Source organism: Saccopteryx bilineata, chromosome 5, assembly GCF_036850765.1.
Source record: "Saccopteryx bilineata isolate mSacBil1 chromosome 5, mSacBil1_pri_phased_curated, whole genome shotgun sequence".
Lineage (NCBI taxonomy): Eukaryota > Metazoa > Chordata > Mammalia > Chiroptera > Emballonuridae > Saccopteryx > Saccopteryx bilineata.
The window spans coordinates 57256671-57278175 of NC_089494.1; the positions used below are offsets into that span (position 1 = coordinate 57256671).

Here is a 21505-nt window from a genome sequence, read left to right on the forward strand (position 1 = left end):
GCTTCTTTTTCTTTCACCTCAGAACCCCCTTACTTCGTGGAAGAGCCACAGTCTCAAGATGTCAACCCCAACACAAGGGTTCAGTTAAAGGCTCTCGTGGGTGGCACTGCCCCCATGACAATTAAGTGGTTCAAAGATAACAAAGAGTTGCACTCGGGAGCAGCTCGTTCGGTTTGGAAAGATGACACCTCCACTGTGCTAGAGCTCTTTTCAGCCAAAGCTGCTCATTCTGGGACCTACATTTGTCAACTAAGCAATGATGTTGGCATAGCAACCAGTAAAGCCACTCTCTTTGTAAAAGGTCTGGTCTTTACATCTCTTCACGTTCTTGCTTGTCTAGATTTTCTTGTGGGGGAAGGGAAAAGCCTTTAGAAACCAATTTTGCTTATTTGCCTTTGTGCTAAAAAATGTCCAAATCACACTTTTTCCTCCATCTTTAGAACCTCCTCAATTCATTAAGAAGCCCAGCCCTGTATTAGTGCTGAGGAATGGACAATCTACAACATTTGAATGCCAAATCACAGGCACTCCTGAAATCAGAGTTTCTTGGTACCTGGACGGGAATGAAATAACAGCCATTGAGAAACATGGCATTTCCTTCGTCAGTGGTTTAGCCACTTTCCAAATTTCTGGTGCCAGGTTAGAAAATAGCGGGACTTACGTCTGCGAAGCTCGGAACGATGCAGGCACTGCAAGCTGCAGCATTGAATTAAAAGTGAAAGGTTTGTTCCTGGATCTACTTTCTGTTCTGACTGTGCTGCTGGGTAGGACTTGGGTCTTCCCTTGAGTAAGCTAGTCTCTGTCTTCCTTTTGAATTTTTAGAACCTCCCACCTTTATCAGGGAGTTGAAGCCCATGGAAATTGTGAGAGACAGCAATGTGGAGCTGGAGTGTGAAGTTATGGGAACGCCTCCATTTGAAGTCACTTGGCTAAAGAATAACAAGGAAATTTGCAGCAGCAAAAAATATACCTTGACTGGCAGGGTGACAGTGTTTAGTCTCCACATAACCAAGTGTGACCTTTCAGACACTGGGGAATACCAGTGCATTGTGCGCAATGAAGGTGGCAGCTGCTCTTGCAATGCTAGAGTCTCCCTGAAAGGTCAGTTACACACACGAGAAGCAGGCTGCCAAAGAAAAATACCGTAATGCTCTTTAGTTTTATGATTATGGGTAGGAGTTCAAATATATTTCTTCTTTTCACACTATCTAATCACAGAACCACCATCGTTCACGAAGAAGATCGAAAACATCACCACTGTTTTGAAAAGTTCTGCCACCTTTCAGGGTACCGTGGCTGGCTCGCCCCCCATTTCTGTAACCTGGCTAAAGGATGATCAGATTCTTGATGAAGATGACAATGTTCATGTTTCCTTTGTCAACAACGTGGCCACACTTCAGATCAGAGCTGTGGATAATGGACACAGCGGGAGATACACATGTCAAGCCAAGAATGAGTCAGGAGTTGAGAGGTGTTATGCTTTCCTCTTAGTACAAGGTTTGTAAGCTATTCCCTTTTGGAGCTAGACTGTGCAGACAATTTCCTAAACATACCTTATGTCTAGTAGAATTGTCAGTGAAACTTACCCACATTTTAATTCTTACTGCAGAACCTGCTCAGATCCTAGAGAAAGCTAAATCTGTTGATGTCACTGAGAAAGATCCAGTGACCTTGGAGTGTGTTGTGGCTGGAACACCAGAACTCAAAGTGAAATGGCTTAAAGATGGGAAACAAATTGTGCCCAGTAGATATTTTTCAATGAGTTTTGAAAATAATGTGGCCAGTTTTAGGATCCAGTCAGTAATGAAGCAAGACAGTGGGCAGTATACTTTCAAGGTGGAAAATGACTTTGGAAGCAGCAGCTGTGATGCCTACCTGAGAGTGCTAGGTGTGTACGTTGGCCCCGGTTGGCTTCTGTTATTTATATTATGTCCTTGGTAAACAAATGGCAACATGTTAATGGATGTGTTTTGCTGTTTGCATTGGACAGATCAAAATATTCCTCCATCGTTCACCAAAAAATTAGCCAAAATGGATAAAGTCCTGGGCTCTTCTATTCACATGGAGTGCAAGGTTTCTGGCTCACTCCCTATTAGCGCTCAGTGGTTTAAGGATGGAAAGGAAATAGCGACAAGTGCAAAATACAGACTCGTCTGTCACGAAAACACTGTGGTACTGGAAGTTAATAATCTGGAATTAGAAGATACTGCGAATTACACATGCAAAGTCTCCAATGTAGCAGGGGACGATGCATGCAGTGGCATCTTAACTGTAAAAGGTTGGAATTTCTTTACCCCTTCTTGATTCTTCTTTGTAATTGCTTTTGAAGTGTATCACTCTTACTTTGTATTCTTTAGACCTAAAGGTCTTAATAATTCCGTTTCTGTAGATATGTATTTATTGAGTTCAAGAACTATTCAGTCATTACCTCTTTCCAGTGATGCTTTCTTATATGTCCATAAAATTGGTAAAATAATTTAACTACAGGAATTTAATTCAATATGTTTCTCTTAAAAATTCATAGAACCACCAAGCTTCCTAGTGAAACCTGAGCGACAGCAAGCCATACCTGATTCTACCGTGGAATTTAAAGCAGTACTAAAAGGAACACCACCGTTTAAAATAAAGTGGTTTAAGGATGATGTGGAACTTGCCCCTGGACCTAAATGTTTCATTGGCTTGGAAGGGTCAACTAGCTTCTTAAATCTCTACTCTGTGGATGCTTCCAGGACAGGACAATATACTTGCCAAGTTACCAATGATGTTGGTAGCGACTCTTGTACAACAATGTTGCTTGTGACAGGTGTGCAAGTTTGATTGTTTTCTGTTTCTGTCTAACCTGTGGCTCTGGTCCTTTCTGTGATCTGTGACAGTGCACCTGCCTAGTCAAGAGTGTACCCTTCTTTCTAACACAGTCCACTGTATCTGCAAGGAATTGGTCATGCGTTTTTCTCTTTTCTACATACCACCTGATTGAACTTCTGTTATTTGTATTTTTTCCCTGATAATCTCTTCTTTCCTTCACTCTCTAGAACCACCAAAGTTTGTAAAGAAACTAGAAGCATCCAAAATAGTGAAAGCAGGTGACTCAGCAAGACTCGAATGCAAGATAACTGGATCCCCAGAAATCAGAGTTGTGTGGTACAGAAATGAACATGAGATCCAAGCCAGTGATAAATATAGAATGACTTTCATTGATTCAGTGGCCGTCATACAGATGAACAGTCTTGGTACTGAGGATGGTGGGGATTTCATTTGTGAGGCTCAGAACCCTGCTGGCAGCACAAGCTGCAGTACCAAGGTCACGGTAAAAGGTAGAGATCTCTTTCTTCTGTCCATTACCTGAAATTTACCTCCTTCACCTCTGGGTGTCATAGCTCTTTATTCTTTTAGTGTCATTTTAGCTTCCACTTGAACTCATAGAATATTTCTCCAAACTGGTGTTATTTCCCTTTTTAGGTTCTATTTCTTCATAAGATTGTTTACAGGTAGCCAGCCAATCATTATGAGATATTTTTCTTGTTATTCCAATGCCATAATTCTGATCACCTCAACACATTAGCCAAACAATTCAAATTTGATGTTTCGAAAACATGTAAAAAACCCAAAGTAGTAGGCACTTTTAAATTAACTTTACCTTCAGTCAATTTATAAATATACCATTCTCACTTTAATATTTATCATTAATAACAAAGAGTAGTTACTACATGTAAACAAGATGTGAGCAATAGAGGTTTTAACCTTATATTTAAAGCAGAACAACTATATATCTATATATTTTTTCAAGAATCAGTTCCTATTTTTTAATAAAATAATATCACTATACCTTGGTGCAAATAGTACCAGTATTTTCTACTACCATTTCCCAGTATTTTTGTCACAAAGGCCAGTTCTGTTATGTTGTGAGGCAATTAATGCCATAACCATTGGTTGAAGTGGAAGACTTAGATCCCAAATGTTGTCATGACTTCCAAGTGTCTCAGTGGCAAACAATTTATTCGTGCAGTCAGGATTCCATACCTCATGCAAATCATATTAATTAATATACTTGCATTTTTGGCTTTGTTTAGTTGTTTTCTTTTTCTCTTTTGTTCTTATTTTTACAATTTGTGCATCAATCTTTATAGCCCAAGATAAATAAGTAAGGTAGAGTAGAGAGAATGTTGAAATGCTCAGGACAGAGAGCCAGGGTTCTCAGCCCATGAAGCTGAGAGATTCAGTCAAGACTGGTGGCCTCTCCAAAGCTGTTATTCCCCAACACTAAAGTGACAGCACTTGAGACCACTTACCCATTACAATATCTTCCAATATAAAAACAAGGAAATAAAAATACCCTGCAAAATTAAATAACCCAATTCATGAGAAACTCTTGTTTTTTACAGAACCACCTGTTTTTAGCAGCTTCCCTCCTGTAGTAGAAACCCTTAAAAATACTGAAGTTAGTCTTGAGTGTGAACTTTCGGGAACACCACCATTTGAGGTGGTGTGGTTCAAAGACAAGCGGCAACTCCGAAGTAGCAAGAAATACAAGATTGCATCCAAAAACTTCCATGCAAGTATTCACATTCTCAATGTCGAGACTTCAGACATTGGGGAATACCACTGCAAAGCACAGAATGAAGTGGGAAGTGATACTTGCGTTTGTACTGTAAAGTTAAAAGGTAAGCATATTTCCTGCACGTGGCAGAAATGGCAGGAATGTGCAAAATGTTTATTTTTTATTCTGTTCCATTATCTGGACAATCTTTTCAACAATCTCCACCCATCTTTCCATGTTCAGAACCACCAAGATTTGTTTCCAAACTGACCAGCCTCACTGTCGTAGCTGGGGAGCCTGCTGAGTTACAAGCATCCATAGAAGGCATCCACCCTATTTCTGTCCAGTGGCTTAAAGAGAAGGAAGAAGTGATTAGAGAAAGTGAAAACATCAGAATCACATTTGTGGAAAATGTTGCAACTCTACAGTTTACAAAAGCAGAACCAGCTAATGCTGGGAAATATATCTGCCAAATCAAGAATGATGGTGGAATGAGGGAGAACATGGCCACACTGACTGTTTTAGGTTGGTACAGTATGGTACAATAGTCGCCTGCTAGAAAGTGGTGCCGAACACTGAAATGAGTTACTAAGAGTTACTGGTAAAATCTCCTTCTCGGAATTTTTTCCAGAACTATGTCCATCCTTCTCTATTTGAAAGGTTTAAAAAAAATCTAATAAATCTTCTAAAACTCTATGATTCTAACAAAAATAAGCCATCTGTTTTACTGTTTAGTTACTACTTTTCTTAATGGCTTAGCAGATGTAGTCATCGCTATCTTTTCTTACACATAAGAAAAATTAGGAGCCCAGCATGACATTTTGTTTCCAAAATACTAGTTGTTAAAGCTGACAAGAATGGCAGAGATCAACGTGAAACTTGCCACTTTCATGTCTGGGCATATTAAACTTCAATTTTTAATTGTTTGAATAACAACTTTCAAAAAACTATTTTTTTACCCAAAAGTAGAGCAGAAATACCAAGTAATTAAAAATAATATATAGCCTTTGCTCTCAAGAAGGATAAGTGCAAATCAATATACATATTTTACTGTATACTGTCTGAATTGTTTTAGAAGCCAACTAGTGCACAAACTTATTTCTTAATAATAACTGCTAGAATTTTATGACAGTATGTGATTATAAAATCACATTTTAAATCTAGAGAGGGAACTCTAACATAAGTATCTCACTGGAATAACCAATCTTAGTGAGGTGGATAGTAGAGCTAAAGATAGCAGAGGTATCGTAAATGTAACAGACTTTGACAGATGGCTATCAAATTTTATTTCAGAGCCTGCAGTCATTGTTGAGAAGGCAGGACCAATGACAGTGACTGTAGGAGAAACATGCACTCTGGAGTGTAAGGTGGCTGGCACTCCTGAACTCTCAGTTGAATGGTACAAGGATGGAAAGCTGTTGACCAGCAGCCAAAAACACAAATTTAGCTTCTACAACAAAATCTCTTCCTTAAAGATTCTCTCCATTGAAAAGCAAGATGCAGGCACATACACTTTCCAGGTTCAAAATAATGTTGGAAAAAGCAGCTGCACAGCTGTGGTTGATGTTTCAGGTTAGTTCTGATATATTCCTTCCATTGCTTATGCAAATCCCTTTCAAAAGTTTTCTTCTTGTGAGACTCTTCTGTTCTTTTGAATCACAATGCATCTCTTGCCTTTCCTCACACAGACCGAATGGTTCCTCCCTCTTTCACACGAAGGCTGAAAGATATTGTTGGGGTGCTGGGTACTTCTTGCATCTTGGAGTGCAAAGTAGCTGGATCATCGCCTATCTCTGTTGCCTGGTTTCATGAGAAAACCAAGATTGTCAGTGGAGCAAAGTACCAAACCACATTTTCAGATAATGTCTGCACATTGCAGCTGAATTCTCTGGACTCATCAGATATGGGCAATTACACATGTGTGGCTGCTAATGTCGCTGGGTCTGACGAATGTCGTACAGTGTTGACTGTACAAGGTCAGTGTTAGACGCTCAAACCCTTTCTTACAAATTCCTCTTTGGGTGTACATATAGGCTGACACACATTCAGAAGTGCTCTTCTTTTTTTAATTCAAAATTGTACTTAAACTTGGAGTTTACAGGTTCTTTTCATTGTCCTCCATGTCTATGTAGAACCACCCTCTTTTGTGAAGGAACCTGAACCTTTGGAAGTCCTACCAGGCAAGAATGTCACCTTCACCAGTGTCATCAGAGGAACCCCTCCATTCAAGGTTGGCTGGTTCCGAGGTGCCAGAGAACTATTGAAAGGAGACAGGTGCAACATCTATTTTGAAGACACTGTAGCAGAACTAGAATTATTTAGTGTTGACATATCTCAGAGTGGGGAATACACCTGTGTGGTTTCTAACGCTGCTGGCAAAACATCCTGCACTACTCGTCTTTTTGTTAAAGGTTTGCTCAAACGCATTTGCTCTTCCTAGTTTCTGTATACTGAGATCTTCTTTTGTGTTTTTATTGTGTTTAACCTCTGTGCTTTGTCACTCACCAGAACCAGCTGCATTTGTGAAGAAATTAAGTGATCACTCTGTAGAACCAGGAAGGTCCATCGTTCTGGAGAGCACCTACACTGGAACACTTCCAATCTCAGTTACCTGGAAAAAGGATGGTGTTAGCATAACTCCATCTGAAAAGTGCAATGTAGTCACAACGGAGAAAACTTGCATCCTAGAAATTCTGAATAGCACAAAAAGAGATGCAGGGCAGTATTCCTGCGAGATTGAAAACGAGGCAGGAAGGGATGTTTGTGAAGCTCTGGTATCTACATTAGGTGTGTTGTCTTAGTCTGTCTTAAATGATTGGCAATTCATCTAACAGGAAGCCTGATTTGTTTGGTTTTCTTTTATTCCAGTTGTTAATTGTGAGTCTTTTTTCTTTAGAACCACCTTATTTTGTTACGGAATTGGAACCTCTGGAGGCATCCGTTGGGGATTCGGTTTCTTTACAATGCCAAGTTGCTGGGACACCAGAAATTACCGTGTCTTGGTATAAAGGAGACACCAAGATACGGGCAACTCCTGAATATAGGACCTACCTTATAAACAATGTGGCCACACTTGTTTTCAATAAAGTGAATATCAATGACAGTGGAGAGTACACATGTAAGGCAGAAAATAGTATAGGAACTGCCTCTTCTAAGACTGTCTTCAGAATCCAAGGTGATGGATGATATTTTAGAAATTAATCATTTCTTTTTTATTATCTTAACTCTTGTATCTTTATTAAGGAAATTTTTATTTCATCTACTAATGCCTCAGCTATCACTTATCTTCCTACAGAGCGTCAACTCCCACCGTCCTTCGCAAGACAATTAAAGGATATTGAACAAACTGTTGGGTTACCAGTTACATTCACTTGTCGATTAAATGGCTCTGCACCCATCCAGGTGTGCTGGTACAGAGATGGGGTCCTTTTGCGAGATGATGAAAATTTACAGACATCATTTGTAGATAATGTGGCAACTCTGAAAATTTTGCAGACTGACTTGAGTCACTCTGGCCAGTACTCTTGCTCAGCTTCCAATCCACTGGGAACAGCATCTTCTAGTGCTAGACTGACAGCAAGAGGTTTGTTCTCATGTTAACCTTTCTCTTTGCAAACCATTACTTCTTGCTTATTGTCAATGTAGAAATAACCAATGACAAAAGCAAAACAAACAAACAAACAAACAAAAAAACCCACACACATTGCCTTTTCTTCTCATCTTCTAGAACCTAAGAAATCTCCCTTCTTTGACATCAAGCCTGTATCTATAGATGTAATTGCTGGGGAAAGTGCTGACTTTGAGTGTCATGTTACTGGTGCTCAACCAATGCGAATCACTTGGTCAAAAGACAACAAGGAGATTCGTCCTGGAGGAAACTATACAATCACATGTGTGGGAAACACTCCCCACTTGAGAATTCTTAAAGTAGGCAAAGGAGATTCCGGTCACTATACTTGCCAAGCAACCAATGATGTTGGCAAGGACATGTGCTCAGCTCAACTCAGTGTAAAAGGTATCATTATGTGGCATTTACCAGTATTTGTTCTTGCTTATGTTTGTGTCATTGTCTTCTGAGAGTTTCTTTAGTTTGTAGACGTTTGGGGTAAACTAACTGGATCATGTTAGTATTTGTATGTTCGTGTTGGAAGTAATATAAATCAAAGTTCTGTTTTTCTCTTTATATTGTTCTTTTTTAAAAAAAAGAGTCTTTTTTTATTTAGAAATTAAATTTACTAGGGTGACATTAATAAGAGTACATAGATTTCAGGTGCACATCTCTACAGCATTTGAACTGTTGATTGTGTTGTGTGCCCACCACCCAAAGTCAAATCATTTTCTATCACCATGTATTTGTCCCTCTTTACTCCCCTCCCCTCGAGCCTCTACCCTGGTAAGCACTTCACTTTCATCTATGTCCATGAGTCTCAGTTTCATATCTCACCTATATTGTTCTTTAAGTTAGTGTGTCACTACTTGTAATTCTACCAAAAAGTGTTGTTTAAATAAAATTTGTTAAATGTTGTTTCAACTATTCATTCTCTTTTTCCATTCTTTTCTGTTATGTGACATTCTGATTTATCATTACTAAATTTTCATCAAGTACCTCTATACTACATTAACTTATATGTTTTAGCTTATATATTTGAACTACAAAAAAAATCAATTTAATTCTCTTTCAAAATATTAAAAGAGCCTGATCAGGTGGTGACACAGTGGATAGAGCATTGACCTGGGATGCTGTAGATCCAGGTTCAAAGCCCCTAGGTCACCGGTTTGAGCGCGGGCTCATCTGGCTTGAGTGCGGGCTCACCAGCTTGAGCACAGAGTTACCAGCTTGAGCATAGTATCATAGTCTTGACCCCATGGTTGGTGGCTTGAGCCTAAGGTCACTGGCTTAAGCCCAGGGTCATAGGCTCAACTGAAGCCCTCATTTGGTCAAGTCACAAATGAGAAAGCAATCAATGAACAACTAATGTGCCATAACCATGAGTTAATGCTTCTCATCTCTCTCCCTTCCTGTCTGTCTATCTCTGTCTGTCCACCACTCTCTCACTATCGCTAAAAAAATAAAAAGAAAAAATATTAAAAGCTTATTTAATAGAGAAGGCAACTTATTTTACCACAAAATTCTCAGAAAGTACGTTCTTAATAAACCAGTTTAAATAAGCACTTACAGTATCTTCAACTATAAGCATGTTATTTTTTTCCTTTGATTTACTAGAACCTCCAAAGTTTGTTAAGAAATTAGAAGCTTCAAAAGTTGCAAAGCAGGGAGAATCCATCCAACTTGAATGTAAAATAAGTGGTTCCCCAGAAATCAAAGTTCTGTGGTTCCGAAATGACAGTGAACTTCACGAAAGTTGGAAATACAACATGTCATTTGTTAATTCTGTGGCATTGCTGACCATCAATGAGGCCAGTGCTGAGGACAGTGGAGACTATATCTGTGAAGCTCATAACGGTGTTGGTGATGCCAGCTGCAGCACAGCACTGACCGTCAAAGGTTAGACACATTCACCTTCTTTCTTTCTTCTCCTCTGATTTAGATCCCTTCTCAGTAATGTTATAAACTCTAATGTAAAAGTGCTTGTTAAAGATATTTGTCTGCAATTCTTAAACTAGTTTTTATGAATTGTCATTTAGGTTAGCGTATTGTTATGTGGTCACACCAGTGACTCTTAAAGATTTTAGATTCTAATTATTTTTTCCTTTTTAGTAAGCAAATGTTCTCATTGTTTATCTTGTCTTTTTTTCTGGTAGCACCTCCTGTTTTCACCCAGAAGCCCTCTCCAGTAGGAGCCCTTAAAGGTTCTGATGTCATCTTACAATGTGAAATTTCGGGAACCCCCCCGTTTGAAGTGATATGGGTTAAAGACCGGAAGCAAGTACGAAGCAGCAAGAAATTTAAAATTACTTCAAAAAATTTTGACACAAGTCTTCATATCCTTAATCTTGAAGCCTCTGATATAGGAGAATATCACTGCCAAGCTACTAACGAGGTGGGAAGTGACACGTGTGTTTGCACTGTCAAGTTCAAAGGTTTGTATATACAGGCACAAACATATATGTCTCTTCCTTTCATCTGCTCTTGCTTGACCAATAATTTATGTGGGTATGATTCTCATTTTTTTTAACCACTTTCTTTCATTAGAACCTCCACGATTTGTGAAAAAGCTAAGTGATGCCTCGACCCTTGTTGGGGATGCTGTTGAGTTACGGGCTGTAGTGGAAGGCTTCCAGCCAATTTCTGTGGTCTGGCTGAAAGATAAAGGTGAAGTCATCAGAGAGAGTGAAAATACGAAGATTTCATTCACTGATAACATTGCAACCCTCCAACTTAGTAGCCCAGAAGCATCTCACTCTGGAAAATATGTGTGCCAAATCAAAAATGATGCTGGGATGAAGGAATGTTCCGCAGTCTTGACTGTACTAGGTTAGTAACAATGTACAGCCTGAGAAAAAAAATCTAGTCGATTGACCCATGATCATTTTCCGCAAATATTACTCTTACCTATATTGATTACACTCTTAGTTTGGAAGGTGACTTTATCTTCAATGTAATTTACTTCTCCTTTTAGAACCAGCCAGAATCATAGAGAAGCCAGAGCCCATGACTGTCACGACTGGAAATCCTTTTGCATTAGAGTGTGTAGTGGCTGGGACAGCAGAACTTTCCACCAAGTGGTTCAAAGATGGAAGAGAATTATCGGCAGACAGCAAACATCACATTACGTTCATCAACAAAGTGGCTTCACTTAAGATCCCCAGTGCAGAAATGAGTGACAAGGGATTGTACAGCTTTGAAGTGAAAAACAGTGTTGGTAAAAGTAACTGCACTGTATCTGTTCACGTTTCCGGTAAGTTGTCTGCGATTTTTATGAGTATATCATTTTTCCTGGGGGGAAAAAATAAAGCTTCTCTTTAAACAGAAAACTACCTTTCTCTGCATAGATCGAGTCGTGCCTCCTTCCTTCATCCGCAAGCTGAAAGCCACCAAAGCCACCCTGGGGGCCTCTGTGGTTTTGGAGTGCCGAGTCTCAGGCTCGGCTCCCATCTCAGTTGGCTGGTTTCAGGATGGAAATGAGATCGTTAGTGGGCCTAAATGCCAGTCCAGCTTTTCAGAAAATGTCTGCACTTTGACTCTGAGCCTCTTGGAGCCTTCTGACACAGGCACATACACATGTGTGGCTGCCAACGTGGCTGGTTCAGATGAATGCTCAGCAGTCCTGACTGTGCAAGGTCAGTGTGCAAGAATCAGGCTGCTGCTTCCCTAGGTCTCTTCCCTGTGACTCAGTGCCTGCCTTGCATGGAATTTCCTTATCTTGTCTTCATTTTTAGTCTTAGCTCCCTTTTTTTCTAATAGCAAAAAGCACTTCTCACTTGGATTTCTTTTTTTTTCTCTTGATCTTCCCCTCCCTGCTGGGGTATCTAGAACCACCATCTTTTGAACAAACCCCTGATTCTGTGGAAGTTTTACCTGGAATGAGCCTCACATTCACCAGTGTCATTAGAGGCACCCCTCCTTTCAAAGTCAAATGGTTTAAAGGCAGCAGGGAACTGGTGTCAGGGGAGTCATGCACCATCTCTCTGGAAGACTCTGTCACAGAACTGGAGTTGTCTGAGGTGGAGCCATTGCAGAGTGGAGACTATTCTTGCCTTGTTACTAATGATGCTGGAACTGCTTCCTGCACCACTCATCTTTTTGTGAAAGGTTTGCTCTCCTCTCCGTTGGCGTATCTTTTAAAACTGTTCTCACGTCTTCATTTGAGAATGTCAGTTTTACCCTCTTCTTTTCTCCTTATAGAACCAGCCACCTTTGTGAAAAGATTGGCTGATTTCAGTGTTGAGACAGGAAGCCCCATAGTTCTTGAGGCCACATATGCTGGCACGCCTCCCATCTCAGTGAGCTGGATGAAGAATGAGTTCCCTGTTTCACAGTCTCCAAATTGCAGTATTACTATGACAGAAAAGTCAACTATACTGGAAATTCTTGACAGCACGGTAGAAGATTATGCACAATACAGTTGTCTGATAGAAAATGAGGCTGGGCAGGATATATGTGAAGCTCTGGTGTCTGTGTTAGGTGTGTTGACAATTACCTCTTTTTGGTGCTCTCTTTTCTTTCTTTTAAAACCTCCTCTTTTAGTTAGCACGATTGATTGACTACGATTCTTTGTACCTTAGAACCACCTTATTTTATTGAACCTCTGGAACATGTGGAAGCAGCCATTGGAGAACCTACAACTTTACAGTGTAAAGTGGATGGAACCCCAGAAATTAGAATTTCTTGGTATAAAGAACACACAAAGCTACGATCAGCTCCTGCATATAAAATGCAATTCAAAAATAACATTGCCTCCTTAGTAATCAACAAGGTGGACCATAGTGATGTGGGAGAGTATACATGCAAGGCAGAAAACAGTGTGGGGGCAGTCGCTTCTTCGGCTGTGCTTGTTATCAAAGGTGATGATTGTTTTGCTTAACAAGTCTTGCTGTCTGCTGACAGATCTATTTTCTTAAAATCATCAAAGTTTAAGTAGACTGAAATATGTTGTAGGTACTTTTCTCTCTTGTAAATAAGATTTATCTGTAATTTCTTTACAGAGCGCAAACTTCCACCTACTTTTGTGAGAAAACTGAAGGATGTTCATGAGACTCTTGGTTTCGCAGTTGCATTTGAATGTCGCATCAACGGCTCAGAACCTCTTCAAGTGTCTTGGTACAAAGATGGGGTACTTTTGAAAGATGATTCTAATTTGCAAACATCTTTTGTTCATAATGTAGCAACTCTTCAGATTTTGCAAACTGACCAGAGCCATGTTGGTCAGTATAACTGCTCCGCTTCTAACCCTCTTGGGACTGCCTCATCCAGTGCCAAGCTCATTCTCTCAGGTGAGTAGCTGACCATATCACCCTCTTCATTGTGAAGTAGCTTCACTGCTTCGGACCAAGTTCTGGTGTCCCTTTGTATCTGCTTCATGTCTGGGAGCATGAAATCTGAAGTCACCATGTCTTCATTCTTTTCAGAGCATGAAGTGCCTCCTTTCTTTGATCTAAAGCCTGTATCAGTAGATCTTGCTCTTGGAGAAAGTGGTTCTTTTAAATGTCATGTAACTGGAACTGCACCAATCAAAATCACTTGGGCCAAAGATAACCGAGAGATTCGCCCTGGAGGCAACTACAAGATGACTTTAGTTGAAAATACTGCCACGCTGACAGTTCTCAAAGTAGGGAAAGGTGACGCTGGACAGTATACCTGCTATGCGAGCAACATTGCTGGGAAAGATTCTTGCTCTGCTCATCTGGGTGTACAAGGTACTTGTTTGAGTAAACTAGCAAGGTCTTTTTTACATTTCCAATATCTTAAAGTTTAAGAGGAAGAATATACTTGAAAGTTATGTTTAGGCTTATGGTAGTTAAAAGTGATTGTGTGCATCCTGGACCTTCCAAATAAGGTCAAGTTTTTCAAATTTTTATTAAATATGGACTAAAAGTTTATTTTCAATGGCTAAAAGTAGAGATTAGAGAGAGGGAGCAAAAACTTTTTATAGAATGGCAAGAAAGTCCAAGTTTGAAGGAAGTTATCTTAGGGCAAAAAAAAAGTTATCTCAAATGACTTATTTTCCATAGCAGTTACTAAATGAATGGATTTTGTCCCTCTAAGGGACAGCAGAGCCCCACACTATCAAGCCCTTCAAGAAGAGTCCAGATTAATTAGGTCAATATCTTTCCCTCCATTATCCCCATTGAAATAATCATGGAAGCCAGGGAGCTGGGGAGTACATCTATATCTGACATTATGGAAGACAACCATTTTCTTCTCTAACATGTCATGGCTGCTATTTTCAGGTGTTAAATACTTAACTCAGTTGCCTGCTGGTCAACCCATTAGAGCATTATTAAAGATTTTTGTAGTAGTGGTAGTGATAGTTTATCAATATCTTGAAATTAAAATATAATTAGATTTAGCATCCCACTTGCTCTATGGCATCTAGCTAAACATCTTTATCTCCCTAGGCTTGATTTTTTTTTTTTTTTTTGCTTTGGTTAATGAAGAAAGCATTGTTGTCCTCACTTGAAAGAGAAATTATTAAGGTTGAAGAAATATCTAAAACCTAAAAAAGAAAGTGGCACTTTAAAAATATTAAGATATCTGACCCCCTTTTGCTATTCTGACTTGTCATGGTATATAACGCATCTTTGCAGCCAAAGGAAATAGTCCTCCACTGACTCACATTCAGGAAGTAATACAACTCTTATTCCCTGTGAGCCTCAGAGTGCTTCTGCCAACACACTCTGCCTCTGATCTTGCACTGCAAAAGTGATTCTTTTGCTGGGAAGAGGCTTATGCAATAGTAATTAATGTCTTTTCCTTCTTCCTTCTACAATAATTTTTTTTTTTTCTGAAGCTGGAAACGGGGAGAGACAGTCAGACAGACTCCCGCATGTGCCCGACCGGGATCCACCCGGCACGCCCACCAGGGGCAACACTCTGCCCACCAGGGGGCAATGGTCTGCCCATCCTGGGCGTCGCCATGTTGCGACCAGAGCCACTCTAGCACCTGAGGCAGAGGCCACAGAGCCATCCCCAGCGCCCGGGCCATCTTTGCTCCAATGGAGCCTTGGCTGCGGGAGGGGAAGAGAGAGACAGAGAGGAAGGAGAGGGGGAGGGGTGGAGAAGCAGATGGGCGCCTCTCCTGTGTGCCCTGGCCGGAAATCGAACCCAGGACTTCTACACGCCAGGCCGACACTCTACCATTGAGCCAACTGGCCAGGGCCTACAATAATATTTGATATGCGTGCTTGCAAAAATAAATGTACTTAAAAACCTCTCTGTTCGACAGAGATTCCTCTTTTTACTTCATCTTGAGTTATATGTGCCTTTTCCATACCTTAACCTTGTATTTTCTCTCTTGGTTCTGTAGAACCACCTAGGTTCATTAAAAAGCTAGAACCTTTAAGAATTGTGAAACAGGATGAATCTACAAGATATGAATGTAAAATAGGAGGGTCTCCAGAAATCAGAGTATTGTGGTACAAAGATGAAACTGAAATTCAAGAGAGCAGTAAATTCAGGATGTCATTCCTTGACTCGGTGGCAGTGTTGGAAATGCACCATCTCAGTGTTGAGGACACGGGCGACTACACATGTGAAGCCCGCAATGCAGCGGGCAGTGCAAGCAGCAGCACTTCCTTAAAAGTTAAAGGTCAGCTCTTACTCTTCCTTTGTGTTTTCCACATTAGCTTCTTCTCTAGTTGTCCTCTTAACTCTGTTTGATCTTCATCAATGTCTTAAAACTTTTAAAGGGTACAGTAGAAAAGTGAAATTGATGTTTTCTCTATGATGGAATGGAAAACTGATTCTTACTTGTACCTATATACTTGCAGAACGCATCCTAACTTTTCTTTCTCTTTTTCCTAACTTAATTACCTTCCAATTTTAGAACCACCCATTTTCTACAAAAAGCTTCATTCTATTGAGACCCTAAAAGGAACTGATGTTCATCTTGAATGTGAGCTTCAGGGTACTCCCCCCTTTCAAGTTTCTTGGCATAAAGACAAGAGAGAACTTAGAAGTGGCAAGAAATACAAGATAATGTCCGAGAACTTCCTTACGAGTATTCATATCCTGAATGTCGACACTGCAGACATTGGGGAATATCAGTGTAAAGCCACGAATGATGTGGGGAGTGACACTTGTGTTGGTTCTATCACTCTGAAAGGTTAGAGTGACTTCATTCTCTTCTGCTTACTATCTTCTGCTAATGTCTAATATTAATGTTCTGTTGGCCCCTTAGCTGTTGCCCAGTTCTTTATTACTAGCTATCTCTTACCCTTTTCCCTTTTTCCCTATCCAACTCTTTTTGTTTAGGGTGCATGTCATTTCTAAATGCCACCAAATATTCTTTTAGACATATTTTTTACTAACGGGTTTGTATTGGAATTAGAAAGCTGGAGAGGAAAAGATGTTCAACTCTTCCTGCTTACTACAAACTTGAATGTGTCCCACTCCCATTCACCAGCAATGCCTCTTATTGAACATATGGAAACAACACATTATCGCTACGTTGATTCCTAGCATTCAAAGTTAGAGAAAATACTATTAATTCTATACATTATAAATCGATTATATGCCTCTTTTTCATCAGCACCACCAAGATTTGTGAAGAAGCTCAGCGACATTTCTACTATTGTTGGCGAAGAAGTCCAGTTGCAGACTACTGTTGAAGGCCCTGAGCCAATTTCAGTGGTGTGGTTCAAAGATAAGGGAGAAATTGTTAGAGAAAGTGGCAACATATGGATTTCTTATTCAGAAAACACTGCAACCTTACAGTTTTCAAGAGCAGAAACAGCCAATGCTGGGAAGTACACCTGTCAGATCAAAAACGATGCTGGAATGCAAGAATGCTTTGCCACACTATCCATTCTTGGTTAGTACATATAGGAAGTTGTTATGAACATAAGGCATATACTTACCAGTGTCTGTGTTTTCTTTAGTTTTTCAAGTTGATTTTAAAATTTGGATGCAATTTTATTTTGTTTTAGAACCTGCAGCAATTGTAGAAAAGCCACAATCCATAAATGTTACCACAGGAGACACCTGTACCTTGGAGTGCATAGTCACTGGCACACCTGAACTCAGTACTAAGTGGTTTAAGAATGGAAAAGAACTGACAAGTGACAGCAAATACAAAATAAGCTTCTTCAACAAAGTATCTGGCCTTAAGATTATCAACGTGACCCCCAGTGACAGTGGGGTGTACAGTTTTGAGGTGCAAAACCCTGTCGGCAAAGACAGCTGCACAGTCTCAGTTCAAGTTTCAGGTTGGTTGGTTAGGGTTTTGTTTCAATGTAATTATATTGTAGTTCCTGATTTGCATACACGCGTATGTGTGAGGGGCTCCATCTTCTACAGCATGACGTGAGTATGACATCCTCCGAATCAGCCAAATCAGAAGTAGCATACCATATATAGTTAGAAGAAAACCAAGTTCAAAGTTATATCTGTCTCTCCTGGAGGAATTTCCATAATGCAGGGTGGCAGAAGTAAAATTTCATCCCTGGATGAGGATAAAGTGGTCTTCTATTGCTTATGCTGAAATCACTCATCATATAGTGTGTCACAACAAAGAGAAACCAAATTCCCTAAGAAGTCAACTAGCACATCTTGTCCACTGATCCTCAAGGCTTCCAACTGTGTGAACCTATAAAGAATTCTTTGATACCCTCCCCAAGGAGCCGAATGGATCTAGATGTACTCCATCAGAAAGACAGTAATTCTCTTTTCAAATCATTTTATAACTTATGTTTCTTGTTTGTTTGACTTTTATTACGTTTAGACCGAACTATTCCTCCTTCATTCACAAGAAAATTGAAAGAAACAAATGGTCTGTCTGGTTCTTCAGTTGTAATGGAGTGCAAAGTCTATGGGTCACCTCCAATCTCTATTTCCTGGTTCCATGAGGGAAACGAGATTAGCAGTGGAAGAAAATACCAGACCACCCTGACAGATAACACGTGTGCTTTAACTGTGAACATGCTGGAAGAATCAGACGCCGGGGACTACGTGTGTGTAGCTACTAATGTGGCCGGTTCTGATAAATGCAGTGCTCCTTTGACTGTGAGAGGTCAGTTAAAAATACAGTGAAATAGAATTGTGTTTTGTAATTTATAAACATTTTTATCATCACAAATCAAAAATACTAAATTTTTCTGGTCTGTACTTTTTTTATTTAGAGCCACCATCTTTTGTTCAGAAACCTGATGCCATGGATGTTCTAACTGGAGTCAATGTAACTTTCACAAGCATCATAAAGGGAACGCCTCCTCTCAGTGTCAGCTGGTTCAAGGGTAGCAGTGAACTAGTGCCAGGCGACAGATGTAATGTGTCTTTGGAAGATACAGTCGCTGAGCTGGAGTTGTTTGATGTAGATACATCCCTAAGTGGAGAATATACCTGCATAGTTAGCAATGAAGCTGGCAAAGCTTCTTGTACAACAAGCCTCCACGTCAAAGGTTTGTTTGACTGTGACCCCGCACTTTCACAATTAGCAGTTATTTCACAATTAATATATAGTACTTCAGAGATCTGTCTGTATCTCTGTGTATATGTGTTTGGTTTTACATTTCCCATCTGTTTATAGCTCCAGCGAAGTTTGTGAAGAAGCTCAATGATTACAGCATCGAGAAAGGAAAATCCCTGATCCTAGAGGGCACCTACACCGGAACTCCTCCCATTTCAGCTACCTGGAAGAAAAATGGCATAAATATAACTCCCTCTCAGAGGTGTAATGTAACCACAACTGAAAAGTCTTCAATCCTGGAAATTCCAAGTACCACAATAGAGGATGCAGGGCAATACAACTGCTACATTGAAAACGCTTCTGGAAAAGATTCCTGTTCGGCACAAATACTAATCCTAGGTTTGTTATGACTGTAAATCCGATCTTTACATGTAAATAATCACCTGGCCTGTTACCTTCATGACTCATGGTCTCTCTTGCCCACAGAGCCGCCGTATTTTGTCAAGCAACTAGAACCCGTGAAGGTGACTGTTGGAGACTCTGCCTCTTTACAATGCCAGCTTGCTGGGACCCCTGAAATTGTGGTGTCCTGGTATAAAGGAGATACAAAGTTGAGACCCACGACCACCTACAAAATGCATTTTAAGAACAACGTTGCTACACTAGTTTTCAACCAGGTTGACAGTAATGACAGTGGAGAATATATCTGCAGAGCTGAAAACAGTGTGGGAGAGGTTTCTTTATCAACTTTCCTTACTGTTCAAGGTGATTGCGATATTTCAGAAGTGAATGAATTTGTGTTTCTTTTAAACAAGATTTAAGACAATCTGATGAGGGCTTTCTTTTTAGGAACTTCTTTCCAAATACAGAATTTTCTGCTTACGTAATTTCATCTATGGCTAGTGGCTTATCTTGTTCTATCGCCTTTATAGAAAGAGACTAAGATGACTAAACCTTCAGTTGGAAGGATGATATATAATCTTTTGTCTCTATAATTAAAGCTTTAAGAAAAATAAGTGACCATACTTTTAAAATCCCACCCTATGAGTGTGTTATTCAAATTGCTAGGAGGTAGTCTTGAAAAGCAGGAGAATCTGATGCGTACCAGGTGATGTACCTAAGCCAGCCAGCATCTGTATTATTGTATAAATACATATCTTTACACCCACTATGCATTAAGCTGGCCTAAAGTGAAACTTTTGCTCTAAAAATTTACGTTTTTCTTTGTGTCCAAGTTAATTCAAGAGATGTTAATACCTCCTGATACTTTTCTAAAAATACCATTATCTATATAATAAGTACTGTGAGAATATTCAGTGAACTTGTAATGTCCAAAAGTGTTTATGACTTTAATTCTGTTCCTACAGAGCAAAAACTTCCACCATCATTTTCTCGACAGTTGAGAGATGTTCAAGAAACGGTTGGACTGCCAGTTGTGTTTGAATGTGCCATAACTGGATCAGAGCCCATCTCTGTGTCTTGGTATAAAGATGGCAAGCCATTGAAAGATGGCCCAAATGTACAAACATCATTTTTAGATAATGTAGCCACTCTCAATATTTTTAAAACAGAACGGAGCCTTGCCGGCCAGTATTCTTGCACAGCCACAAATCCCATAGGGTCTGCTTCTTCTAGTGCCAGACTCATTCTCACAGGTTTGTGGATTTTTAAACTTCTTTCTTTGTCTGTAATTAAAACTTTTAATATCAAATACAAAATCAGGGAGGCACATCATGATTTCTGTAAACCGGAGAGGTCCAGATAGGGAAACTGAAGTCTTGTCTTTCTGCTCTCCTCTTAGAGGGGAAGAACCCACCCTTCTTTGACATCCGACTTGCCCCTGTGGATGCCGTGGTGGGAGAAAGTGCGAACTTTGAGTGCCACGTTACTGGGACACAACCGATTAAGGTCAGTTGGGCCAAAGAAAACCGAGAGATACGAAGTGGCGGCAACTACCAGATTAGTTTTCTGGATAACAGTGCCCACCTGACAATTCTGAAAGTAGACAAGGGAGACTCTGGACAGTACACCTGCTCTGCTGTCAATGAAGTGGGAAAGGACTCCTGCACAGCTCAACTTAATATAAAAGGTATCGTTTATTTTACATGTGGTCTGACAAAATGTAATCATTTCACATTCTATACTAAGGGTGTAGTTTTTATTAGGGCAAAAAAAATTTAGGACACATTTTTAAACAATTGACATAAAAATGATAAGAAGAAAACAAGTTTCTCTAAATAACAAGTGATCTTTTTGGCCCTGGCCGGTTGGCTCAGTGGTAGAGCATCAGCCTAGCATGTAGAAGTCTGGGTTTAATTCCCAGTCAGGGCACACAGGAGAGATGACTATATACTTTTTCACCCCTCTCCCTCTTCCTTTTCTCTCTCTCTCTCTCTCTCTCTCTCTCTCTCTCTCTCTCTCTCTCTCTCTTCATTTCCTGCAGCTATGGCTCGAATGATTCGAGCAAGTTGGCCCCAGGTGCTGAGGATGGCTCCATGGCCTCAACTCAGGCACTAAAATAATACGGTTGCTGAGTAACAGAGCAACTGCCCAGATGGGCAGAGCATCCCTGGGTAGGATCCTGGTCAGAGCACATATGGGAGTCTATTTCTCTGCTGCACTGCTTCTCACTTAACAACAACAACAAAAAGATCTTTTTAAATCTGTATTTCTCTAAAATTTTACAAATTATACATAATATTAAGACCAACCTCACTTTTATTACTTTTTTTAAAACTATCTGATTCCTTAAATAGCCATTAGTTATCCTTATTATTTAATTCTTAAATCAGCTAACAGTTTAGAATAAGCTTTGGAAGGAAGCTACAATGTTTAGGAACACACACTGATATTCTGTATTTAGTTGATCAGCATTGACTTTCAATAAAAAATATGATATTTTTTTTTACTGAAAAACCTCATTTTAATAACTGCTTCTGGA

At 39.9% G+C, this 21505-nt stretch overlaps 1 protein-coding gene across 1 annotated transcript in view; it reads left to right on the forward strand.

Annotated features, from left to right (window-relative positions):
- The window catches only part of TTN (titin), a 284943-nt gene that overhangs the window by 80754 nt on the left and 182684 nt on the right, over nt 1-21505 (forward strand). Inside the window, exons 60-96 of the mRNA XM_066233115.1 lie at nt 23-301; nt 441-722; nt 823-1101; nt 1219-1497; nt 1610-1888; nt 1991-2278; nt 2525-2803; nt 3033-3314; nt 4383-4661; nt 4781-5062; nt 5831-6109; nt 6226-6513; nt 6670-6948; nt 7046-7324; nt 7434-7712; nt 7833-8120; nt 8265-8552; nt 9762-10043; nt 10301-10579; nt 10692-10973; nt 11119-11397; nt 11492-11779; nt 11973-12251; nt 12345-12623; nt 12725-13003; nt 13145-13432; nt 13568-13855; nt 15466-15747; nt 15985-16263; nt 16690-16971; nt 17087-17365; nt 17881-18168; nt 18278-18556; nt 18685-18963; nt 19051-19329; nt 19932-20219; nt 20366-20653. Of these exons, the coding sequence (XP_066089212.1) occupies nt 23-301; nt 441-722; nt 823-1101; nt 1219-1497; nt 1610-1888; nt 1991-2278; nt 2525-2803; nt 3033-3314; nt 4383-4661; nt 4781-5062; nt 5831-6109; nt 6226-6513; nt 6670-6948; nt 7046-7324; nt 7434-7712; nt 7833-8120; nt 8265-8552; nt 9762-10043; nt 10301-10579; nt 10692-10973; nt 11119-11397; nt 11492-11779; nt 11973-12251; nt 12345-12623; nt 12725-13003; nt 13145-13432; nt 13568-13855; nt 15466-15747; nt 15985-16263; nt 16690-16971; nt 17087-17365; nt 17881-18168; nt 18278-18556; nt 18685-18963; nt 19051-19329; nt 19932-20219; nt 20366-20653 (10434 nt within the window). The remainder of the gene's footprint in view (nt 1-22; nt 302-440; nt 723-822; nt 1102-1218; nt 1498-1609; nt 1889-1990; nt 2279-2524; nt 2804-3032; nt 3315-4382; nt 4662-4780; nt 5063-5830; nt 6110-6225; nt 6514-6669; nt 6949-7045; nt 7325-7433; nt 7713-7832; nt 8121-8264; nt 8553-9761; nt 10044-10300; nt 10580-10691; nt 10974-11118; nt 11398-11491; nt 11780-11972; nt 12252-12344; nt 12624-12724; nt 13004-13144; nt 13433-13567; nt 13856-15465; nt 15748-15984; nt 16264-16689; nt 16972-17086; nt 17366-17880; nt 18169-18277; nt 18557-18684; nt 18964-19050; nt 19330-19931; nt 20220-20365; nt 20654-21505) is intronic.